The 20,245-nt window shown below is 40.4% G+C and overlaps 1 protein-coding gene across 2 annotated transcripts in view; it reads right to left on the reverse strand.

Annotated features, from left to right (window-relative positions):
- Positions 1–20,245, reverse strand: part of tmeff2a (transmembrane protein with EGF-like and two follistatin-like domains 2a) — a 114,167-nt gene that overhangs the window by 69,291 nt on the left and 24,631 nt on the right. For both annotated transcript variants that reach the window (XM_051708160.1, XM_051708159.1), the window contains exon 3: positions 3,860–3,989. In XM_051708160.1, the coding sequence (XP_051564120.1) occupies positions 3,860–3,989 (130 nt within the window). The remainder of the gene's footprint in view (positions 1–3,859; positions 3,990–20,245) is intronic.

Raw genomic sequence — 20,245 nt, forward strand, 5'->3', positions numbered from 1 at the left:
CTTCACTTATCTCTGTAGGTCTGTTTGGTGCTGGATCATTTGCCAGGGAATTAGTGGAGAGGAGATCAGTGTCAAAGAGTTGTTGTATTTCAACCAAGCGGTTGTATTTCAGAGAGCTGAATACTACTACTGATCCATTCACCTCTTCAGAAGCATGTGCTGTTGGAAATACGGCGCATTCCAGCGGCTTTCTCTCCACTCTGCTCTCCACTGCAGACTACGCCCCTGGGTGCTTCGACAGCGCTTTAAAAGAGTTTATTTCCTCTAAAGAGTATATTTCCTCTATTAGAGCAGGCACAGTGATGTTGAACGTCTTTTTAAAGATGCCCTTCCATCTCTGTGCAGTTCCTGGATGTGGTCGTTACCTCTCCGCCTCTGACGGTCACGATCACTGCCTCATGGGCCTGGGCTAGTGTTGGGCTTGAGTGGAACCCTCCACCCGCCCCTAAGCACTCGCGGCTTGACGACTGGTTTCTGGGTTCGGCGCACCATTCGCGGCCACGCCCCCCTCCAGTCCCCTTCTTCCCGGAAGTGCACGACGAGCTGACGTGATCGTGGAGGGCACTTTTTGCTGCCCGAACCCGATCCTTCAGTTCGTCCGCTCTCACTGCCCTCGACAGTGGGGCAGCCGAGGGTTATGCCGCGATACCCCAGGTGGATAAGGCGATCGCAGCACACTTGTGCCCGCTGAGCGCCACCACCTGGCAGAGTTGCCCAGCACTCCCTTCACGAGCTTGTAGGACGACGTCATCTCTGGCGACTAAAACCTACAGCGCTTCTGGTCAGGCTGCCTCCTCCCTGCGCACCATGGCCCTCTTACAGGTCCATCAGGCCAAGTCTTTGAAAGAGCTACACGAGGGTAGTTCTGATCCCGGTGTGCTACAAGAGCTGCGCTCGCGACCGATCTCACCCTCCGTGCAACTAAGGTCACAGCGCGCGCATTCGGGCAGATGATGTCCACGCTTGTGGTCCAGGAGTGCCACCTGTGGCTGAACCTGGTCGAGATGAGGGACGCGGACAAGGCGCACTTCCTTAATGCGGCCATCTCCCAGGTCGGCCTCTTCGGTGACACCGTCGAGGACTTCACCCAGCAGTTCTCGGCGGTGAAGCAACAGATGGAGGCCATTCAGCACACCTTGCTCCGATGTGGCTCAAGAGTGCGCACCCCGTCTTTTCACCGAGGGTGTCCCCCTGCGGCGACACAAACTCAACCGGCTACTACCAGCCTGAGCCCAGCCCTCAGTCCCGGCGTAGAGCCCCCACCAGGAGAGGGACACACCCGCTTCTCGGCCGACCGCGAAGACCCCCAGGAGGGCTCCCAAGTGCCCCTGAGACGGGACACCCGAGGATCGAGATGTCTACGAGAACTCCGGAGCTGGTAGCCAGACCACTCCATCCCCCGGTGGAGGGCCGGGAGGAAAATCTTTAGTTCCCTTTTTCTTTTCTGTTCGCCGCACCCCGTACGGGCTGCGGTACCCACATTGTCAAAAAAAGAGCAGTTTCCTCTCTCCTCGAATCACACCGCCAGTGCTCATGGTCGCCGTCCCCATGGCTACCGGACACCGAGCGCCTGCAGCCTGGGCCTCACGAACGTGGCCCCCCGCCTTTGCGTGCCCCACTGCATCACACAAACAACACCCCCGGCCAGCCGGTGGTGACGAGTCTCGAGGATGGCCCGAGAGGCCCTCCTCCTCAGTCGCCGGCCTGCCTTACGCCAGGCGTGCGGAGCAAGGTAAGTGCTTTGAGGGTCCCTTCAGCACGGCTGCCTCAGGTAGGAGCACCGCTTCCCGACACGGCACTCCCTGCTCCCCCGCCACGAGGCCCCACCCCCAGGATCGTCGGATTTGATCCTTCCGTTGGTGCTCCTTGCCTGGAGTTTGGACGCATGGCTATCGCTTTCCAACCCGTTGCGCTGGCTGGCCAGAACCATCTGACTCGGCTATGCGATTCAATTCGCCAGGCGCCCGCCCCGGTTCCGCGGCGTTCTCTTCACATCAGTGAAGGAGAGAGCACCGCCGTCCTGCGGGCAGAGATCGTAGTCCTCCTACAGAAGGGCATGATAGAGCCTGTCCCTCCAGCCGAGGTGAGACAGGGGTTTTACAGCCCTTACTTCATCGTTCCCAAGAAGGGACCCCTAGTGTCACTACATCGACACAACGTCGAGTGAGTGACAGAAGGGGAACGTCTCGGTTACTGTCGTAACCTCCGTTCCCTGATGGAGGGAATGAGACATTGTGTACCTCTTGCCACAGGCTGAACTACACCGCTGTAATGGTCGGGACCTTGTCTCAGCTTCTCAGTGCAAAAACCTGAATGAATCTGCATTCCAGCCTCCCTTTTATACCCATATGTTGGGGGGAGTGGCATGCAAATTCTACTCGCCAATTCTCATTGGCCTTTTCTCAAAGATCTGTAGGTGACTCGGGCTCTCATGATCGACCCCTAGTGTCACTACATCGACACAACATCTCGTTCCCTCCATCAGGGAATGGAGGTAACGACAGTAACTGAGACGTTTTGTTTTTAGAGTTGTCCAGCCTGATCTTTACTCAATGTATGAATATACAGTACAGAGTGAAATAAATAAAAAAAATGGACAGAAAGGAAACCGCATAGAGACAGACAGCCAATCAGAGAGATGATGAGAGATGATTTTCAATGCCACCATTCAAGCTTCACAGAGACAAACAATTTTCTGGTTTTCTGCTGCTTGTTTTACTAAATTAGCTTTTACCTTCCAGAACACCTACAGACAGGTAAATGCTCACACACATTCAGCCGTAGATGAGAAACAATATCCTGCTGTGATTGAATTATGACTTTACCCACAAACACACACACACACACACACACACACACACACACACACACACACACACACAAACATTTCATTCTGTAGATGCTCTATACACACAAATGCTCTCTTCCCACACACTCACTCTCTCTCCCAAGAGATCATTTTTAATGGTTTCAGTGTGTTTAGACACCGTTTAATGGAGTCTGACTCAGCAACTCTCAGAGCACCAAACATCTGCTTTACCCTCAGCAATATACTATCTTATTGACCGCAGAACACACTTCTAAGCATTAATAAGATATTTGACTGATCTGCCATAAACATGCAACACTCACTAATAATGATCAACATCATATAACAGGAAAAAGGAGGATGCTTTCTGAACTTTTTTGATTCACTTTTATTCTGTGCTGTCATTGGTTATCTACATGTAAAGAGAAATCGCTGAATGAACAGTTTTCTGTCCTTTTTCTTATTAAAACAGGAATTTTGGGCTGGACACATCAAAGGGCTTGCCCTTAAAAAAAAAAAAAGCAAACAGACTTTGGTTATGTCATAGCCATGAACAATGATTTGCTACTTGCTGGTCTGATGCAGGTGGTATTAGGTGAGGAGCATTCTCATTCTAGAGAGCATTTAATTGGGGGGAAAAAAAATCTGTGTAGTGCAAGATAAGTTATTTGGACAGTTAATTCAAGGAAAAATTTTAATCTGCTAAACATTACTTGAGTCAACTTTCAAAAGTACACTAGCATATAGATTGCTTTAAAGCAAAGACATGGAATGAAACCCACAAAATTCCAAAAGATTTCACGGGGTCTTTAATGTAAAGTGGCTAACCTGAACAGAAACATTTATTTATATGCTTGGGTATTATTTTTACAAATGTGACTAAAACATTTTTAAATAACATGAGTCTGCATATGTTTCAGACCTCAGAGATAAATAGGTCTAAATAATCTGTCTAAATCTGATAACTTCATACTCTCAGTTACTGGGCAAACGATTAGGCTATGGATTAACCTTCAAGAGACATACACAACAACACAAGACTGAACATACCGGCAGGGCAGGATCCTTCAGAGACCACCAGAATCTCAGTCTGTTGTTTGCAGGCATCTCTCCGAAGAAAACACTCGTTTTCATAGTTTTCATTGTTAGAGCCGCACACAGGAACATAGTCATTGTTGCACTAAAAACAAGAAGAGATTTTAATTATAAAATGTCTGATATCCCCAAATTCAAAGATTATACATTTGCAAAAAAGAACAGACAAAAGCAATTATACATTTACATTGTTTTCCACCAAGCAACTTGGTAATGGTTCTATGTGCATGAAGGAAATACAATTATAAATTACAATAAATTGTTAAAAAAAAAAAAATACACCTAAAAATACACATATTAATGTAATTGGGCCTTGAACATGAAACACTAGTAAAACAGATTTCTGTTTAAAACTTACTTAAACCCATTCTTACGTAAATTCTCCCAGGGTAATAAAGGAACAGTTTATACAAGAATGTCTGACATATGAATTACACAAAAAATGGTTAAGATTGTGTTTTATGAATAAGGTCCATTATGCCAATGGCATGTTGTTTCCAAGAGTTCCTTTAACCTAGTATCGGCCACATTATGCCAACTTAATGACAAGTGGCATCTCTTATCAGACTATTATAAAATATGCATTCCTGTTTTAGCAGCACCTCTTTATTTTAGGGTTTTGGATGTGCTAACAGCAGGGAATACAGAGAAGTGTGTGATGTGAATGTGAATAAAGCTACCATGAGGGCTGCCAGCTACACTGTCCACGTTCCCAAACAAGCAGAAAAAAAAGATTCTCATAGTGTAAGAAAACACCAGGGAGGAATAACACAAAATGTGGGCAAAACAGAATGATTGTTTCCTAAAAAAATAAAGAGAATTAAAAAAAATGGAACATAAATGGTTAACTTGGTCATAATAATATTGCAGAATTTGTCTCTGACACAGAAAACGCAAATGCAATTCATGATTTATTGCATATGTTTGGCTGATATGAATGAAGACTTATCAAGAATAATTAAAAAAATTATTCAGTGCACCAAAAGACTGATCAAAAAGTAAATCTCTTTAAAACCCAATAAAGTTTAACTTTGTGAGTCAGTTCTAGCTCAAAACCATTGGGTGGCCTTGTGGTGAATGAAGCAGTTCAAAACCTCATGGAGGTATTTTGGAAGAGTATGACTACACCACACACACACATGCACCTGGACACACAGAGACAAACTGTGCCTGGGTCTACCAGGAAGGGTTTGTCTGGAACCTGGGGAGGCAGGTACAGTGCAGAGCTTCAGTGGACTGTCAGCTCATATGTTGGCTGAGGGACTATGTGGCTGTTGCCCAGCTGGTTGGCAAGGGTCACAAGAATAACTGTGCCCATTGATTCTGGAGCAGGATTTGTACTCACTGTTTTGTCGGCTCAGAAGCAATATTATGCAGGATGAGAGAGCTCTGAGCCAAGACTGGCAAAAGATCCAGAGAGAGGGGGAGTGAAATAGGAGAAAAAAGGAAAAGCTGGGTCTACAGGAGGTTGATTATGGAATGGATGGATAAAAACATGGATGGGTGAGTGGAAAAGGGCAAAAGAAATGCAGGTGTGAATATAAATGGGTTTACCATGTTTTATACAACAGTTCAGAAACAAGAACTTAAGCAAAGGATAATGTACATTCATCCGGTCGTTATCGCAAAATAAACCGCAGGGTGGTAAGATTGTATTACCCTAAGGTTTTTCTTTAAGATACCATCTGGCTGACTGTTCGTTATCCAGCTTATTACATGGCTACCTACAAAATAAATAAATAAATGGACATGAAATATTGATTTGAGTTTAAGTTATTTTATAAGCTTACTTGTAGAGGTCGCAGAGATTGATTTAGATATTCAGAAATATCAGACTGATGGATGGCGCAATTAATCAATCAGAATCAAGTATTCCAGAGAGCCATGTAACAATATCAAGTACACTTTAGACACAATATAGGCAGAAATGTTGTATATTTTTGCTCTGCCAAAAAGAACAGTCACAAAACCAAAGAACAATCAACTGTTTTGTGTCACCAAACAAACAAACTGGCAACCTGTCTGGAATGCCACAAACACAAGCTGAAGCTGCCCAAAATCGCCCTCTATCCACTATACAGTATAGTGCACTATTTTGGGTGTCGGCCAATTTGTAGTTGCTTGAATTCTGAGTTAACAACTCGTTCCCTACAAATGGTCCCTAATTATTACCCACAATGCACTCTGATTTCGAATGTTCAGCCGATGTACATTTGCCGACACTATATTGCCCATATTCCACCGCAGGGAGGACTGACAAGCTGGGAAAGAGAGTGCGAGAGGATGAGATGCCAGTTTTCAGCTTCCTTCATTCCTGCAATCGTTTATTTCATGCATGCTGTGTTGTTTTAATTTTTGACAAATAATTACCTGATTAAAATAACATAATAAAATAAAGCGATCCAAAATCATACAGATGAATTTTTATAATTTATAATTTATTTATATAGATTAAATTATATTAGATGAGGTAATAGTACATTTTTATTTTGCCATTGCTGCCAAGTGATTTCTTTCTTCACTAATTCACTGAGGGGGCATTATTGTTCATTTAGAAGACTGCTCACAGTGGAAATTATTCAAATATCATGTGTAGGTAACATATTCGTCAAAAAATCAATGGAATTTGTGTCCGGTAACTTTAGTACTGTGTTTTAGTCGCATAAAGGTGCTATGCTCACATGTCTCTGTGCTCAGAAATGCTGCCCAGTTTGGAGAGTGTCAGGATACTAAAAAATTATAAATAAATACAATAATGTACGCTTGTTCAAATGTGTTTATTCTTGTTGGCAGTTTTTGTATCATTATGTCATTATATTTATTATAATTATCATTTATTATCAAATTATTATTTTATTATATGTATTATTATTATTATGGAAAATATAGATTAAACATGACAAACAGAATGAAGATTTATTGTATATACCATTTTATAATAATAACAAGTATTATTATTGTTGATATTATTATTATTCTACATGTGATAAAAGCACATATGTGATGAAGATGTTTCTGCGACTGCTCCAGCAGCACTCTCTCTGAAGCACCATGTATATACTCTTTACTGATCTAGTGCACTCACTACCATCCACTATATAGGAAATTGTGCAAGTGAGTGATTTTGGACACAGCAACAGACAAATGGAGTGATATATAATGTAAGGCGTTCCAGTGCTGTTACACTAAATATCAGCACTCCTGGTATTCCCCTTTTCTAGTCAGATATAAAAGGAATGGAACTAAATGTTGTTTAATTTCAATACGGTCCGTTGCCATTTATTCCTTACATAATATGAGCTGATGAATTTATTCATATGAATAAACATTTATACATAAGTTTGGTATGGAGTAATGGTTAAAGCTCTGGGTCGATAACTGAAAGGTTGTAGGTGTGAACATCGTAAGGCAATCCATGAGTTTGCCCTTGAGCAAGACCATTAACCCCGGATTGTTCCAGGGGAAATATTCTACTAACAAGTATTACTAACCATATGGTCCAAGGAAATTAATGAGAGAATGGAAAAAAAGAAAGCTAAAAGGTAGGGCTCAACAATAATGACAGTGTTTTGGGCCAGTTGATGGAACTGTCTCACTTGCCCTATCGGACCAGAGCTCCATTTTCACTATCTTTGGTTGATAATGTACACGTGTTTTTATATCCTGCAAACTTAAGCATATTTGGTTTTGTGTGATGTTTGTAGAGTAATGTTGTTGCAAATTCTGCTGATTAAAACTTCTCACCAAGGTACAGCCATCTAGCTTACTAGCATAGGTTAGGTTTTATCGAAATAGTGAAAGTGACTTGTGTGTTTGTGAGTCATGGAGTTACATTATAGCTGTGTAATTTTTAGCTTCTACTGGCAATAAAAAAACACTGTTTATGAAAAGTAAAATAGTATTTATAAAAAATTCAAATAAATAATCTAGCTCATTCTAAAAATAAAATGTGTCATTTTTGTGGGTGGGTGGTGGGTACAGTGAAAATGTTGGCATGCAATGCAAGTAAATATTGTTGCCCAATTGTGCCAGCAAAAAAAAAAAAAAAATATCCTTATTGTCCCATAAATTTCCTCATCCAACAAATGTCAAATGAAGTTTGAGTCCTCTTTGATACAAATATTCCACTAATAGCACACCTAAGATACAGCTAAAGATGGAGAGTGAAATAAAGTACTGAGTGACAGTGATGCACAACTGAGACAGCAGAAACAGTAAAATCTTAGCATGTGATCTTAAATTAAATGCAAGAAGAATGAGAGCGAGAAAAATGGATATTCTACAACTGTAAGTGTTCACTCAATCTTTAGTCATGGCATGATGCAATAGTGAGAAAGGCTGCCCAGCCCCAGGCAGCCCCAGCATGCCCTGAGAAATGCCTGATTTTCAGAGCCCCTGCAGTTCGGTCCTTTTAAATTTGCCTCTTGTGGTACAGGAGGGCATTAGAACTCTGTCTTTGAGAAAGAGGAACTAGTGTGATTATGATGGAATAAGTTGATTGCAATGAACGCACACTGAAAGTTAAAAGGGCTGGAGGTACTGATCTGCCTTCAACTGTCACAAAAAACAGTTTTGCACTTGCATGTATGAAAAGTTGGATTAAAGCAGCATTTCAATGAAATGGAAGTTAAAAAACATGTTAGCGATACAATACATATACAATGTACATTAATGAATTTGAGTTGTGGTGACAATACTATTGTGTGGGCTCAAACAGAAGAAACATATTTGTAATTCTGCATCTTGACAGTAAAACATCATTGCAATGTTTACATTTATGCATTTAAAAACATCGTTATCCCAAGCAACATACATTCAACATACTTTATCTGTATGTGTGTTTCCTGGGAATGACATTAATATACCTTGTGCTGTGCGCTACAAGTTGAGCTACAGGAACACATATAAACAACATCAGCCTAGCTTAGAGGTCTTTTAAGGGACTCGCCATTTATTTGGCTTCACTGAATAGTGAATCTGTAAAGAGCTTTGCAGAATTCCTTCCATCTTGTGCATGCTTATTCGATTCAAAGTGCCATTTTACTCAGCAAATATAGATTTTTTTTAAATCAGCAAAGTGAATTATAATGAATTTAATATTAAATTATTAGTTAAGTGGTAAAAAGTAAATAATAATTGATAAAACCAATTTTCCTATTTTGGGAAATAATTTATATTTATTTTTTTCTGAATATATATATATATATATATATATATATATATATATATATATATATATATATATATATATATATATATTTACAGTGTACTAGAAGCTTTGATGACAGTTCAAGAGCGACAATGATGAGTAAAGAGAATCGTTAGTAAAGGCCATTAGGCACTGAGGCGCTAACATTTTTATTATAATCATCTTGTGCATTGCTTTTTTATATTTGTTTAATACTTGAATGGCATCGTGTCAATTATCAATGTACATTTTTATGTACATTACATATTATAATTAAAAAAATGGGCAAGCACATATTTCAGTATTTTACTGTACTTTTTTACAGCTACAAGAAAATGCACAATGACGTTATTCAGTGATGTTAATAAATATCCACTACATTTTAATGTGCAACCTCGTAACCATGTCACAGGTAATAGTCATCAGTCTTTCAATGTTTATCAAGGTCCTTACTAGTGCCTGAATTCAAGTTCATGACATACTGATTCATATTATAGCAAACTAGTGAGTGGATTAAAAAACAGCCTAAAACTGCTTATTCTAGTGCACTCTGTTGCATGATATGTGATTTACCTAGCTTAACCTCCATCTGATGCAATGCAGTTCCTATTTCATCCTGCAGGGGCTGCTGTGGGGCTGTGATCTGGAAGTGAGTGCTAGATTGCTTGATTTTGCTCAAATTTTCCTCAATACCTGTGGCTTATTTTAAAATGTTCGTTGCTTCACAATAACGTTGAAAAGTACTACAACTATTAATGCTAATATCACACAGAAAACCTGTGCTACCACGCCACTCAACGCTTTAAATGACATTTAATTCACCCTTTTCCTAAAACCGATATCACATTTAATCACAGGCAGAAATCCATGTTGCAGCATTATTAGAGTGTTATAGACTAGCCTTGAGCACATGGCATACCATAAATCCTTTGTTTTTCGCCCATCTATCCTTTTAATTTTTCAGTTCAGCCATTCATTCCTGTTTCAGTCAGTCCATCTATTAGTCGATCCAATGGCACAAATCAGCTGTTCTCTTTCTGACAAGTCAATCCATCTGTGCTATGCGCTGTGCATACTGCCTTTGCCCACACAAAGAAACTTTTCAAGCAGTAGGGCTAGACTGAACCAAGACAGGCAATTAAAGTCAGACACAGTGAGCAGGAGAAGAGATCTGTGCACTTACAAGACTGACTGTCAACTGCGTCTACAGTTCTTTAGTAAAAGGAAGAGCTAACAGTACTGAAAACTACCGGAACAGTTGCTGACATGTTAAAACACGAGGGTTAACAAACACCAGAACACCCCAATGGGGTCAGATAATTATTTTTAGGGGCAACATTGGCCCCTAAAGTTGATTTAAGGGGCGTTTTTAACTTTATGTGGGCATATTTATTTCTAGCCACACATTTTTTTATTTTTATGTCAAACACTTAATCAATTGATTTGACAATATTGTCAATCTGGGGTGTGTTTCCCAAAAGCATCATTAGCCAACTATGGTCGCAAGCAGTGTCGGGTGTATGCATTACTAAGTAATTTATTACTGTAATTAAATTACTTTTTCATTGAAAAAGTAAAGTAAGGGATTGCTCTTAATTTTTCAGTAATTTAATTACGGTTACTTCTGATGTAATTGTGTTAAATACTTTATAGACTATAGAACAATTCTATATAAAACAATAGTGAATTTAAAATCGAAATTTAACATCTAATGATAAAATATATGTTTTCTAAATTAACACTGCCCCCTTAAATTCTTTGGCCAGTTCATGAATAATTTATTTGATTTATATTATTTATTTGAAAGAATTAAAAGAACAGTTTCATGTCTATCCTTGTATTTTTCATCTGGTCGAGGTTAAAAAGGGTTTTAAAAAGTAATTAGTAATAAATAATGCAATTACTTTTGAGACAGAGTAATTAGTACAGTAATCTAATTACACTGTAGAAGATGTAATTAGTAGTTAGTTCTTTATTACTTTTTTAGAGTAACTTACCCAACACTGGTCACAAGTTCCATCGTTACCAACATTTTGGTTTGGTGTTTCCTGAAACCGTAGTTCCAATGAATATTTGTAAACTGCGTCGCAAAGTTGTGCAGTTGGGACTACAGTTCTCCTCCTATGGTTAGAAGCATAGTTCCATGTTAGTTTGCTGTGTGGACATCATTTCACTGAGCTGAGGCTTCTATATCTTGTATTACAAATATATCTTTCATTCTGTTAACACTTTGACTACGTTTACATGCATTTAAGAAAACGGCTTATTCCAGAAAGTGGTGTTCTGAAACGGCACTTAAATGCAAATGCAGCCGTTTAAGGGATTTATGTTGCTAAGAGAAAGTGCTTTATAACACATATTTTACACTACAAGACTGTTTTGATCACGCGGAATGGGAGATGTTCCAGTCCGCCTCTGATGACGACATCGAGGTGTACACTGTTATCGTAACGTGTTTCATCAGAAAGTGCATAGAGGGTGTTGTTCTGACCAAAACAATACGGATCTACCCCAACCAGAAACCATGGATAAATAGTGATGTTCGCACCGCACTTGATGCGCGGACCTCCGCTTTTAATTCCGGTAATGCGGAGGAGCATAAACAAGCCAGTTATGCACTCCGCAAAACTATCAGAGCAGCCAAACGCCAGTACAGGGACAAGATTGAAGGACAGTTTAACACCACCAACTCTAGAAGCATGTGGCAGGGAATTAATATCATCACAGACTTTAAAGAGAATAAAAACTCCGCCATGAACACTGCTGCCTCTCTCCCGGATGAGCTAAATACTTTTTATGCTCGTTACGAGGGAAATAACACCGCCCTCGCAGAGAGAGCTCTCGCGGCCGAAGCTACAGAGGTTAGTTCACTCTCCGTCTCTGTAGTGGTTGTAACCCAATCCTTCCGACGGGTGAATATCCGTAAAGCCGCAGGTCCAGACGGCATTCCGGGCCACATCATCAGAGCATGCGCGAACCAACTGGTTTGTGTTTTTATGGACATTTTCAACCTTTCTCTCTCCTTGTCTGTGGTCCCCACATGCTTTAAAACGTCTACCATTGTGCCTGTACCAAAGCAATCCAAAATCATTTGCTTAAATGACTGGCATCCTGTTGCTCTGACACCTATCATCAGCAAATGCTTTGAGAGACTAATCAGAGATTACATCTGCTCTGTGATTCCTCCATCACTGGACCCATTGCAGTTTGCTTACTGCAACAACCGCTCCAGTGATGATGCCATTGCATCTACAATACACACTGCTCTCTCCCACCTGGAAAAAAGGAACACTTATGTGAGAATGCTGTTTGTAGACTACAGCTCAGCATTCAACACCATAGTGCCCTCCAAGCTAGATGAGAAACTCCGGGCTCTGGGCTTAAACAGCTCGCTGTGCAGCTGGATCCTGGACTTCCTGTTAAGCAGACGCCAGGTGGTTAGAATGAGCAGCAACATCTCCTCATCACTGACTCTCAACACTGGAGTCCCGCAGGGCTGTGTTCTCAGCCCACTCCTGTATTCCCTGTACACACATGACTGTGTGACAACACACAGCTCCAATGCCATCATTAAGTTTGCTGATGATACGACGGTGGTAGGTCTGATCACTGACAATGATGAAACGGCCTACAGAGAGGAGGTGCTCACTCTGACATGCTGGTGTCAGGAGCACAACCTCTCCCTCAACGTCAGCAAGACAAAGGAGCTTGTGGTGGACTTCAGGAGAAAAGACAGACAACACAGTCCCATCACCATCAATGGAGCACCAGTGGAGAGAGTCAGCAGCTTCAAGTTCCTCTGTGTCTACATCACTGAGGAACTCACATGGTCCGTCCACACTGAGGCCATTGTGAAGAAGGCTCATCAGCACCTCTTCTTCCTGAGACGGCTGAGGAAGTTTGGAATGAACCGCCACATCCTCACACGGTTCTACACCAGCACTGTAGAGAGCATCCTGACTGGCTGCATCTCCGCCTGGTACGGCAATAGCACCGCCCACAACCGCAAAGCCCTGCAAAGGGTGGTGCGAACTGCCAGACACATCATCGGAGGTGAGCTTCCCTCCCTCCAGGACATATATACCAGGCGGTGTGTGAAAAATGCTCGGAGGATCATCAGAGACTCCAGCCACCCAAGCCATGGGTTGCTCTCACTGCTACCATCAGGCAGGCGGTATCGCAGCATCAGGACCCGCACCAGCCGACTTCATGACAGCTTCTTCCCCCAAGCAATCAGACTTCTGAACTCTTGATCTCTCACGATCAATATACATCTGCACTGCAATTTATTAATCTTATTACCTCACACTAGACTGTCTTAAATTATGTTCTCTCTTAACAACAAACTGGCAACCTTCAGCCTGAATGTCAATACAGTACAATACAACCTACTGTATATTTTATATGTACTATATATTCTATTTTTATTGTATAATGTGTATTCTATATTGTGTGTATGTTTATTCTATATTGTTTGTATTGTATACTGTACAATATTCTATATTGTGTGTATTGTATACTGTATATTGTATATTATTATTTTTATATTGTGTTGTGTGTAATTATGTGTATATTAGATATGTAAATTGTGATGTTAAATCTGTTTATTGTAAATTGGTATATGTCTCATCTATGTCTCATCACTGTCATGACTGCTATTTGCTCGGAACTGCACCCAAGACTTTCACCCACTATTGCACTAGTGTATATGGTTGTGTGACAATAAAAGTGAAGTAAGTGTAGATGCAGAACTCCCACATGGTCTAACAAAATGAAAGCCGCTAAATAACTTTTCTGATACAGAGTAAAAATAGGAAATGTGTTTATTTTACTACTTTTCAGTGGGTACACAACAGCTTGAAATGAAACAGGCATAGTGAGTTAATTATGCATTGTGGAACATAATATAATCCATTTGATTCATTAGGCATTATGGAGCATTTCTTTTGACCCTAGGGCACATTATGAGGGGCTGAAACAGCACGACTCAAGAAACATGAGATCCCAGAATGATGCTCAAAGTACACCAAGAGTGAGCGGCTGTGACTGCAAACAGACATCACATGCACACACACACACAGCTTATTCTGACATGTACAGAGACAGTTGCAGACAAAAAGTCTGCATTGACTGATTTTTTCTCATCCATTAAGATAATGTAAAGCCTATCATCTGTGTATCAGTGACATCAGCTGATCCTTATCAGGAGAAAAAAAATCTGTCAAAGATGGAGTTAAAAGCCCTGAGGAGAATAGAAGCATGTCAGGACATCTTCCATTTGAATTCCAGTTGTTTAGATGTGCTCTGTTGGGCCTCATGTATTCAGATAGAAGACAAAGGCAGGCCTAACAGTCATACAAACATTCCTCAAGCCCCCTCCTAAGTCGTAAATTTTACTGACAAAAATCGTGCCAAAATCAAACAAAGGGAGTCCAAAACAGACTACAGATCCATGAAGCCTTGCCCTCTAAAGAATCGAGCTCTCAACTCCTATTGGATGAGGCAAACCACAGATCATCCCTCAAACATGACATCAACAGGACTTCAAATAATTCTGAAATGCTTCCAAAGTTGCTTCCAGCGACTTAGTTCACCGAATACGGACGTAGCTTTTTGCTGCTCTCCGGTGCAACCTCGTGGATTAAGGAAGTAATGTCCGACTTGAAACTGTAGCCATACAATCTCCATCTCGCTGGACGAGTTGAGAATACTCTGTGTTCAACCGAACACTCTAACGGATCCGAAGGAGACCACCGAGCAATTCGCATCTTCATCCGTTGGCCTACAGAAGTGAAGAGATTAAAGATTTCTCTTCCATCTTCAATCAAGTCAACATTTCTGAGTTCTCCGCCAGCCCGCCGAGAATCAACAGCCGTACCGCCCGCCGACAGCGCGAGGAAACGGCCCCCGTCATCACACGAGCCTCAAGGAACCGGGTCAAAGTTAAAGGACAGAGGAAAACACATTCTACCTGTGTCCTCATGCGATTCAAGTAAGAGGTTTACGTCTGGGCGGAGATAGAATATTATAGTGTGCTATTCTTGTGTTTCAAGGTTTTTGCTTGTACAGTTTACGGACCGCCATGTCCGCTCATTATTAATACTCAGGGTATTAATTATCACGAATTTGTTTTGCTGTATTGTGGTCCAACCAAATTGGACTGTTGTGCATTTTCGCCATCGCGGGTGAGACAGCAACTGAGTTCATCCATTAAAGAGTCAAATAACAAGGGACTTTTACGAGCCCCGCTCGTAAAACCGCGTCTCTGAGTGATGAACACGGCTGCTTTATCTCCAGCTATCGCGAAATCAGCTTTCGGGCTGTCACTTAATCATCTCTCTCTCTCTCTCTCTCTCAGTAACTACACTGACACACACACACACACACACACACACACACACACTGTCACACACACACACACACACACACACACCTTATGTGTTATAGGATTATTTTTATTTCCATATCTAATCATATCACTGTTTAGTTTGTAGTTGTAAGTCGGAAGTTTATTGACTGCATTGTATTAATTATTAATTGATATTACTGCATAAATAAACTTTTGTTTATATTACAAAGAGAAGTGTTTTGGTTTGTTTTGCATACGCCTGTGTTGTGCTGACGGGATGTCAGTGCTCGGATTCAAACCTTCATTCATTGTTTTTTTCCCCGAAAATCGATATTCTTCAGATGTCGATTTTCCTAAGAAAACAATCTAATATTGAGACTGTTTTAATATTCGGTTATTAGTCCCTGATTCCAGGGTGGTGCCCCGTCAATGTTAATCCTTATTAATATTCTATTGATTTTTGATAATTGATAATTATCTTTGATTGAATTTGAATGATCAACAAGCTAGTGTTAATTTTAATTAATGTTTCATCGACGTTAACAATTAACGACTATCTTTGATAACTGTTGATTTAAAGGATTTAAAAAATCTAACATTGATTCTCATCAATGTTCTATTGATTTTAATAATTATCTTTGATAATTATTAATTATTGCTAATAACCAAACTTGCTCCTAAACGTAGCACACTACATTTATTGGAGTCCCATATGAGGTTTTAATGAGTTAGATCCAATTAATTAATTTAAATATTGATTAATAACTACAGAAATAATTATTAATTATTTCTGATAGTAACACTGATCTCAACAACCAGTAAAGCCCTACAGCTCCAACCACCTTTTCCTAAGAAAACACAAAGCTGCCCATGCCTTGAAGTCTGAAAATCTCAGACATCACAAGTGGCACTTGGATTAAGAAGAGTTAATGTTCTGAGCATTTGGAACACCTGTGGTTCCTTGACAAAAGACAGAGATAGTGTCTTTGAGTGGCCCTGTCAGCTGGACCTGTGTAGTGATGGATGTCTGGCATAGCGCTTGTGACAGAGTAAAAGCTCCAGGGAACGACGATGGAAAACTGGGCCTTTCTGTCAGATCATTGGTTCCGTACCAAAGGGATGAGTTGACCTTGAGTTGAAGCCAGGAGAGGAATGTAAATGGGTGAATATCACACAAGGACATGAAGGTACATATTCACTCATATGTGATTTGCTCTCTCATCATTCCAAAATGTTGCTTGCTTCAGCTGTTGGACTTTGAAAAGCCTAATGAGGATAGACCTGTCCAATTCTAGTGAGGGTTTTTCTAGCTGTCTGAAATGATGAATTTATCTACAGTTTAATTTGGGAAAGTAAGAGAGCATAGTCCACTTGGATTCAACCCTTACTTTATTAAAAAGAACATTATCTGTGACAGCTTTGGGGAGAGTGGCCAATAGGGTCAAGAGAGGAAAACAATAGAAACAGATCAGGAGCGATATCCTGGAGAGGCACAAACAAGAAAAAAAAAAGAAAAAAAAAAATCTGGTGCATGTCTATTTAGATGATGTATTTTTGTGCCCCTCAGACACAGACGGCTTGACATTGTGTGACTGAGTGACATTCCCCTTTCCCAGGATGCCTGTGCTACATGCTGCTTGCTTCTGATTACGGGGGTGGGGGGCAGCTGGCAGGGAGGGAGGAAAGGCTCCTGCCTCCCTCCTTAACTGCTTGGCAGTCTGGTCTTGATTAGAGTGACACTCTTCCCAGCAAGGTGCTCCCAGCCCTGTCAGGGGAGACGGCTCTTCGGTAATAGCGTCTGACAGGCTGAGGGGAGCCGAGTGGGGACTGACACAGATGCTGCTATCCTGAGCAGCATCAGGCTCAAGCGACCATCGCCCACCACTATAGATTCACCACATAACCAGCTCTCCAGCTGCCAACCCGCCAACCAATCTCATGTCTAGCACATGCCAAGTGAGGGTCAGAGAGTACATGCACGTATGACACATAGAGCATATAGCATAGCCAAGAGGAAAAAACAGGTTCTGCCGGTATGACTACATTTTCAAACCCTTCAGACTGAATTCTAACTGGAAACTGGACCTACTTCCACCCTAAAATAGCTTCCTTCCTGATTTTAATTGCTTCATTTTTTATATATTGGTGGAAGCTATCTCCTGTGGCAGCTCATGGAGGGAAGCTATTAGGGTAGTAGAAATAAGGTAAGAGAGCAAAAGAATCAGCTTAGGTTTAAAAGAAAATGGAGGTGAAAAGGAAAAATAGTAAGGAATGTTAGGTGAAATGTTGGTCAAACAGACTGACATCAAAGACTACTAAGTCACTAGTCAAAAGCATTTCTGCAAGTTGTTCAAATGAAAAGTGGCCTTAGCACATCACTTGAATTCTGTATTGTCAAACGAATAGTTCTAACTTATAATAAACTAGCCATATTAAACATAAATGCATATTAACTACATCTCTTTTTATTCCATTTATTCCAGTGTAACTATTAATTGATTACTGGTGTCTATCATGTTGGTATTTATCATAGTAAAAGGGATAGTTCACCCAAAAATGAAAATTCTCTCATCATTTACTCACTTTCATGCCATCCCAGATGTGTATGACTTTCTATCTTCTGCTGAACACAAACTAAAATTTTTAGAAGAATATCTCAGCTCTGTTGGTCCTTTCAATGCAAGTGAATGGTGATCAGATCTTTGAAGCTCCAAAAATCACATAACGGCAACATAAATGTAATCCATACGATTCCAGTGGTTTAATATATGTCTTCTAAAGTGATGCAAACACTTTGAGTGAGAAACAGATAATACTTCAATCATTTTTTTTTATTTTTTTTTTTTACTATAAATCTCCAATTTCAGAATGTGAAAGACTGTGACAGTGGAGATTTATAGTAAGAAAAGAACTTAAATATTGATCTGTTTCTCACCAACACCTATCACATTGCTTCTGAATATATGGCTTTAACCACTGGAGTCATATGGATTATTTTATGCTGCCTTTATGTGATTTTTGGAGCTTAAAATGTCTGGTCACCATTCACTTTTATTATAAGGACCTACAGAGCTGAGATATTATTCTAAAAATCTTTCTTTGTATTCTGCAGAAAAAAGAAACTCATACACATTTGGGATGGCATGAGGGTGAATAAATGATGAGAGAATTTTCATTTTTGGCTGAACTATCCCTTTAAGGGGGTTTTTGGAGCACTTTTTGCACTTTGCATACTAAAATCACTGTGACACAACCTCGAGTGGCTTTATTTTATTAAAGGGATAGTTCACCCAAAAAGGATAATTCTGTCATTATTTACTAACCATCACGTTTTCCTAATCTGCATGACTTTCTTTCTTCCATGGAACACAAAAGGAGATGTTTGGCAGAATATTAACCTCAGTCACTATACACTATTCATTGCACCTTTTGTCTATCCACCTTTTTCACAGGCAGGGAAATTACCCATTATGCTTAGCGTGTTCTTCCAATACGGATGCTACAGACTTTTGCTTCACAGCTTATTCCCATTACCAAGCACTGAAATATCACTAACAACAGTCAAAAACAAGTAAACAGTCTGTATTTACTTAACGTAAATCCCTTTCTCGCTAAAGGCCACGTGTGGACATTCGGTTTCGACGGCAATCCCTAAATAGTTAAGTACACAATCACACACATTTACATGGTAAAGTTACTGGGCTCTAGCGCTCTCTGCACATGCCCTGTATGTGTGTGTGTATGAAAGAGAGAGAGAGAGAGACAGACATACAGAAGGCAGAGAGAGAGAATTCACGTATATGATGCGCTAGATTTAATTCCTTTTTTTGTTGTTGAGCAGTTCAATATGAAAACAGCCAAATTGCGGACATTTAGGGAATATAGAAATCCCGACTGGCCACTTTTTAAGGTTAGAAAACAAAGGAAACATCCATGAAAAGAGGACGTATGGTCATAATAGGTTCCATTTAAAAATCTTCAGATTTGAGGCACGTACCTTTGCATTATTTCTGCATTAACACGTGCCGCCTTCTCACACACTCTGCCGAGAACAACTCTGTCTCTCCCTCATTCACATACACTCACAGCGCGATATGAGATATGAACCTTGTAAAGATGATTAATAAAACAAAGGTTTGGTTTAAATGTTTTTCATCTTTGTTATCTTCCAAAATGACAGACAGTATTTGGAATTATCTGTCAATGTTTTTTAAAAAAGGTAAGTGATGGAGAATTAGTTTAATGCAACCTCTGATTATTACATCTGGTTCGACTCTGAATGTTTCAGCTTTTGGGGGGCTTATTGTTGTGACATTAATTTTCCAGTAGTCTTTAAGCTACCTGTAGTTGTTATAACACCCTATAACAGTGCATAATTATCCAGACCCTTAGCTGCTCGCCATCACCAGTTACGTTAGTCTAGCTGATAACAACAACTAAGCGGAAGTGTGGAGCATCCAAGAGGAAGTCTCTCACCGCAGTGGTGCTGCCCATGGAGAACTCAGGAAAAAGGTGGATACTAAGAAAATGAATGGTGACTGATGCCTAACATCTCCTTATTGTTTCACAATGAACAACATGAGGGTGAGTAAATGACGACAACATTTTTGCTTTTGGGTGAACTATCCCTTTAATGTGCAAGTTGCTTGGCAACCATTAAATGCATACAGTTAGGTTAATTAAATATTTTACTTGGTGGAAGAATTGCATGTTGTGTTTATTATCATTACTGATAATGTTATTATTTATTGATTTATTTATAATTTTTTTTATTTTATCCACTTTTCTCCCAATTTGGAATGCC

The sequence above is a fragment of the Myxocyprinus asiaticus genome, chromosome 10 (genome assembly GCF_019703515.2).
Source record: "Myxocyprinus asiaticus isolate MX2 ecotype Aquarium Trade chromosome 10, UBuf_Myxa_2, whole genome shotgun sequence".
In the NCBI taxonomy this organism is placed as follows: domain Eukaryota; kingdom Metazoa; phylum Chordata; class Actinopteri; order Cypriniformes; family Catostomidae; genus Myxocyprinus; species Myxocyprinus asiaticus.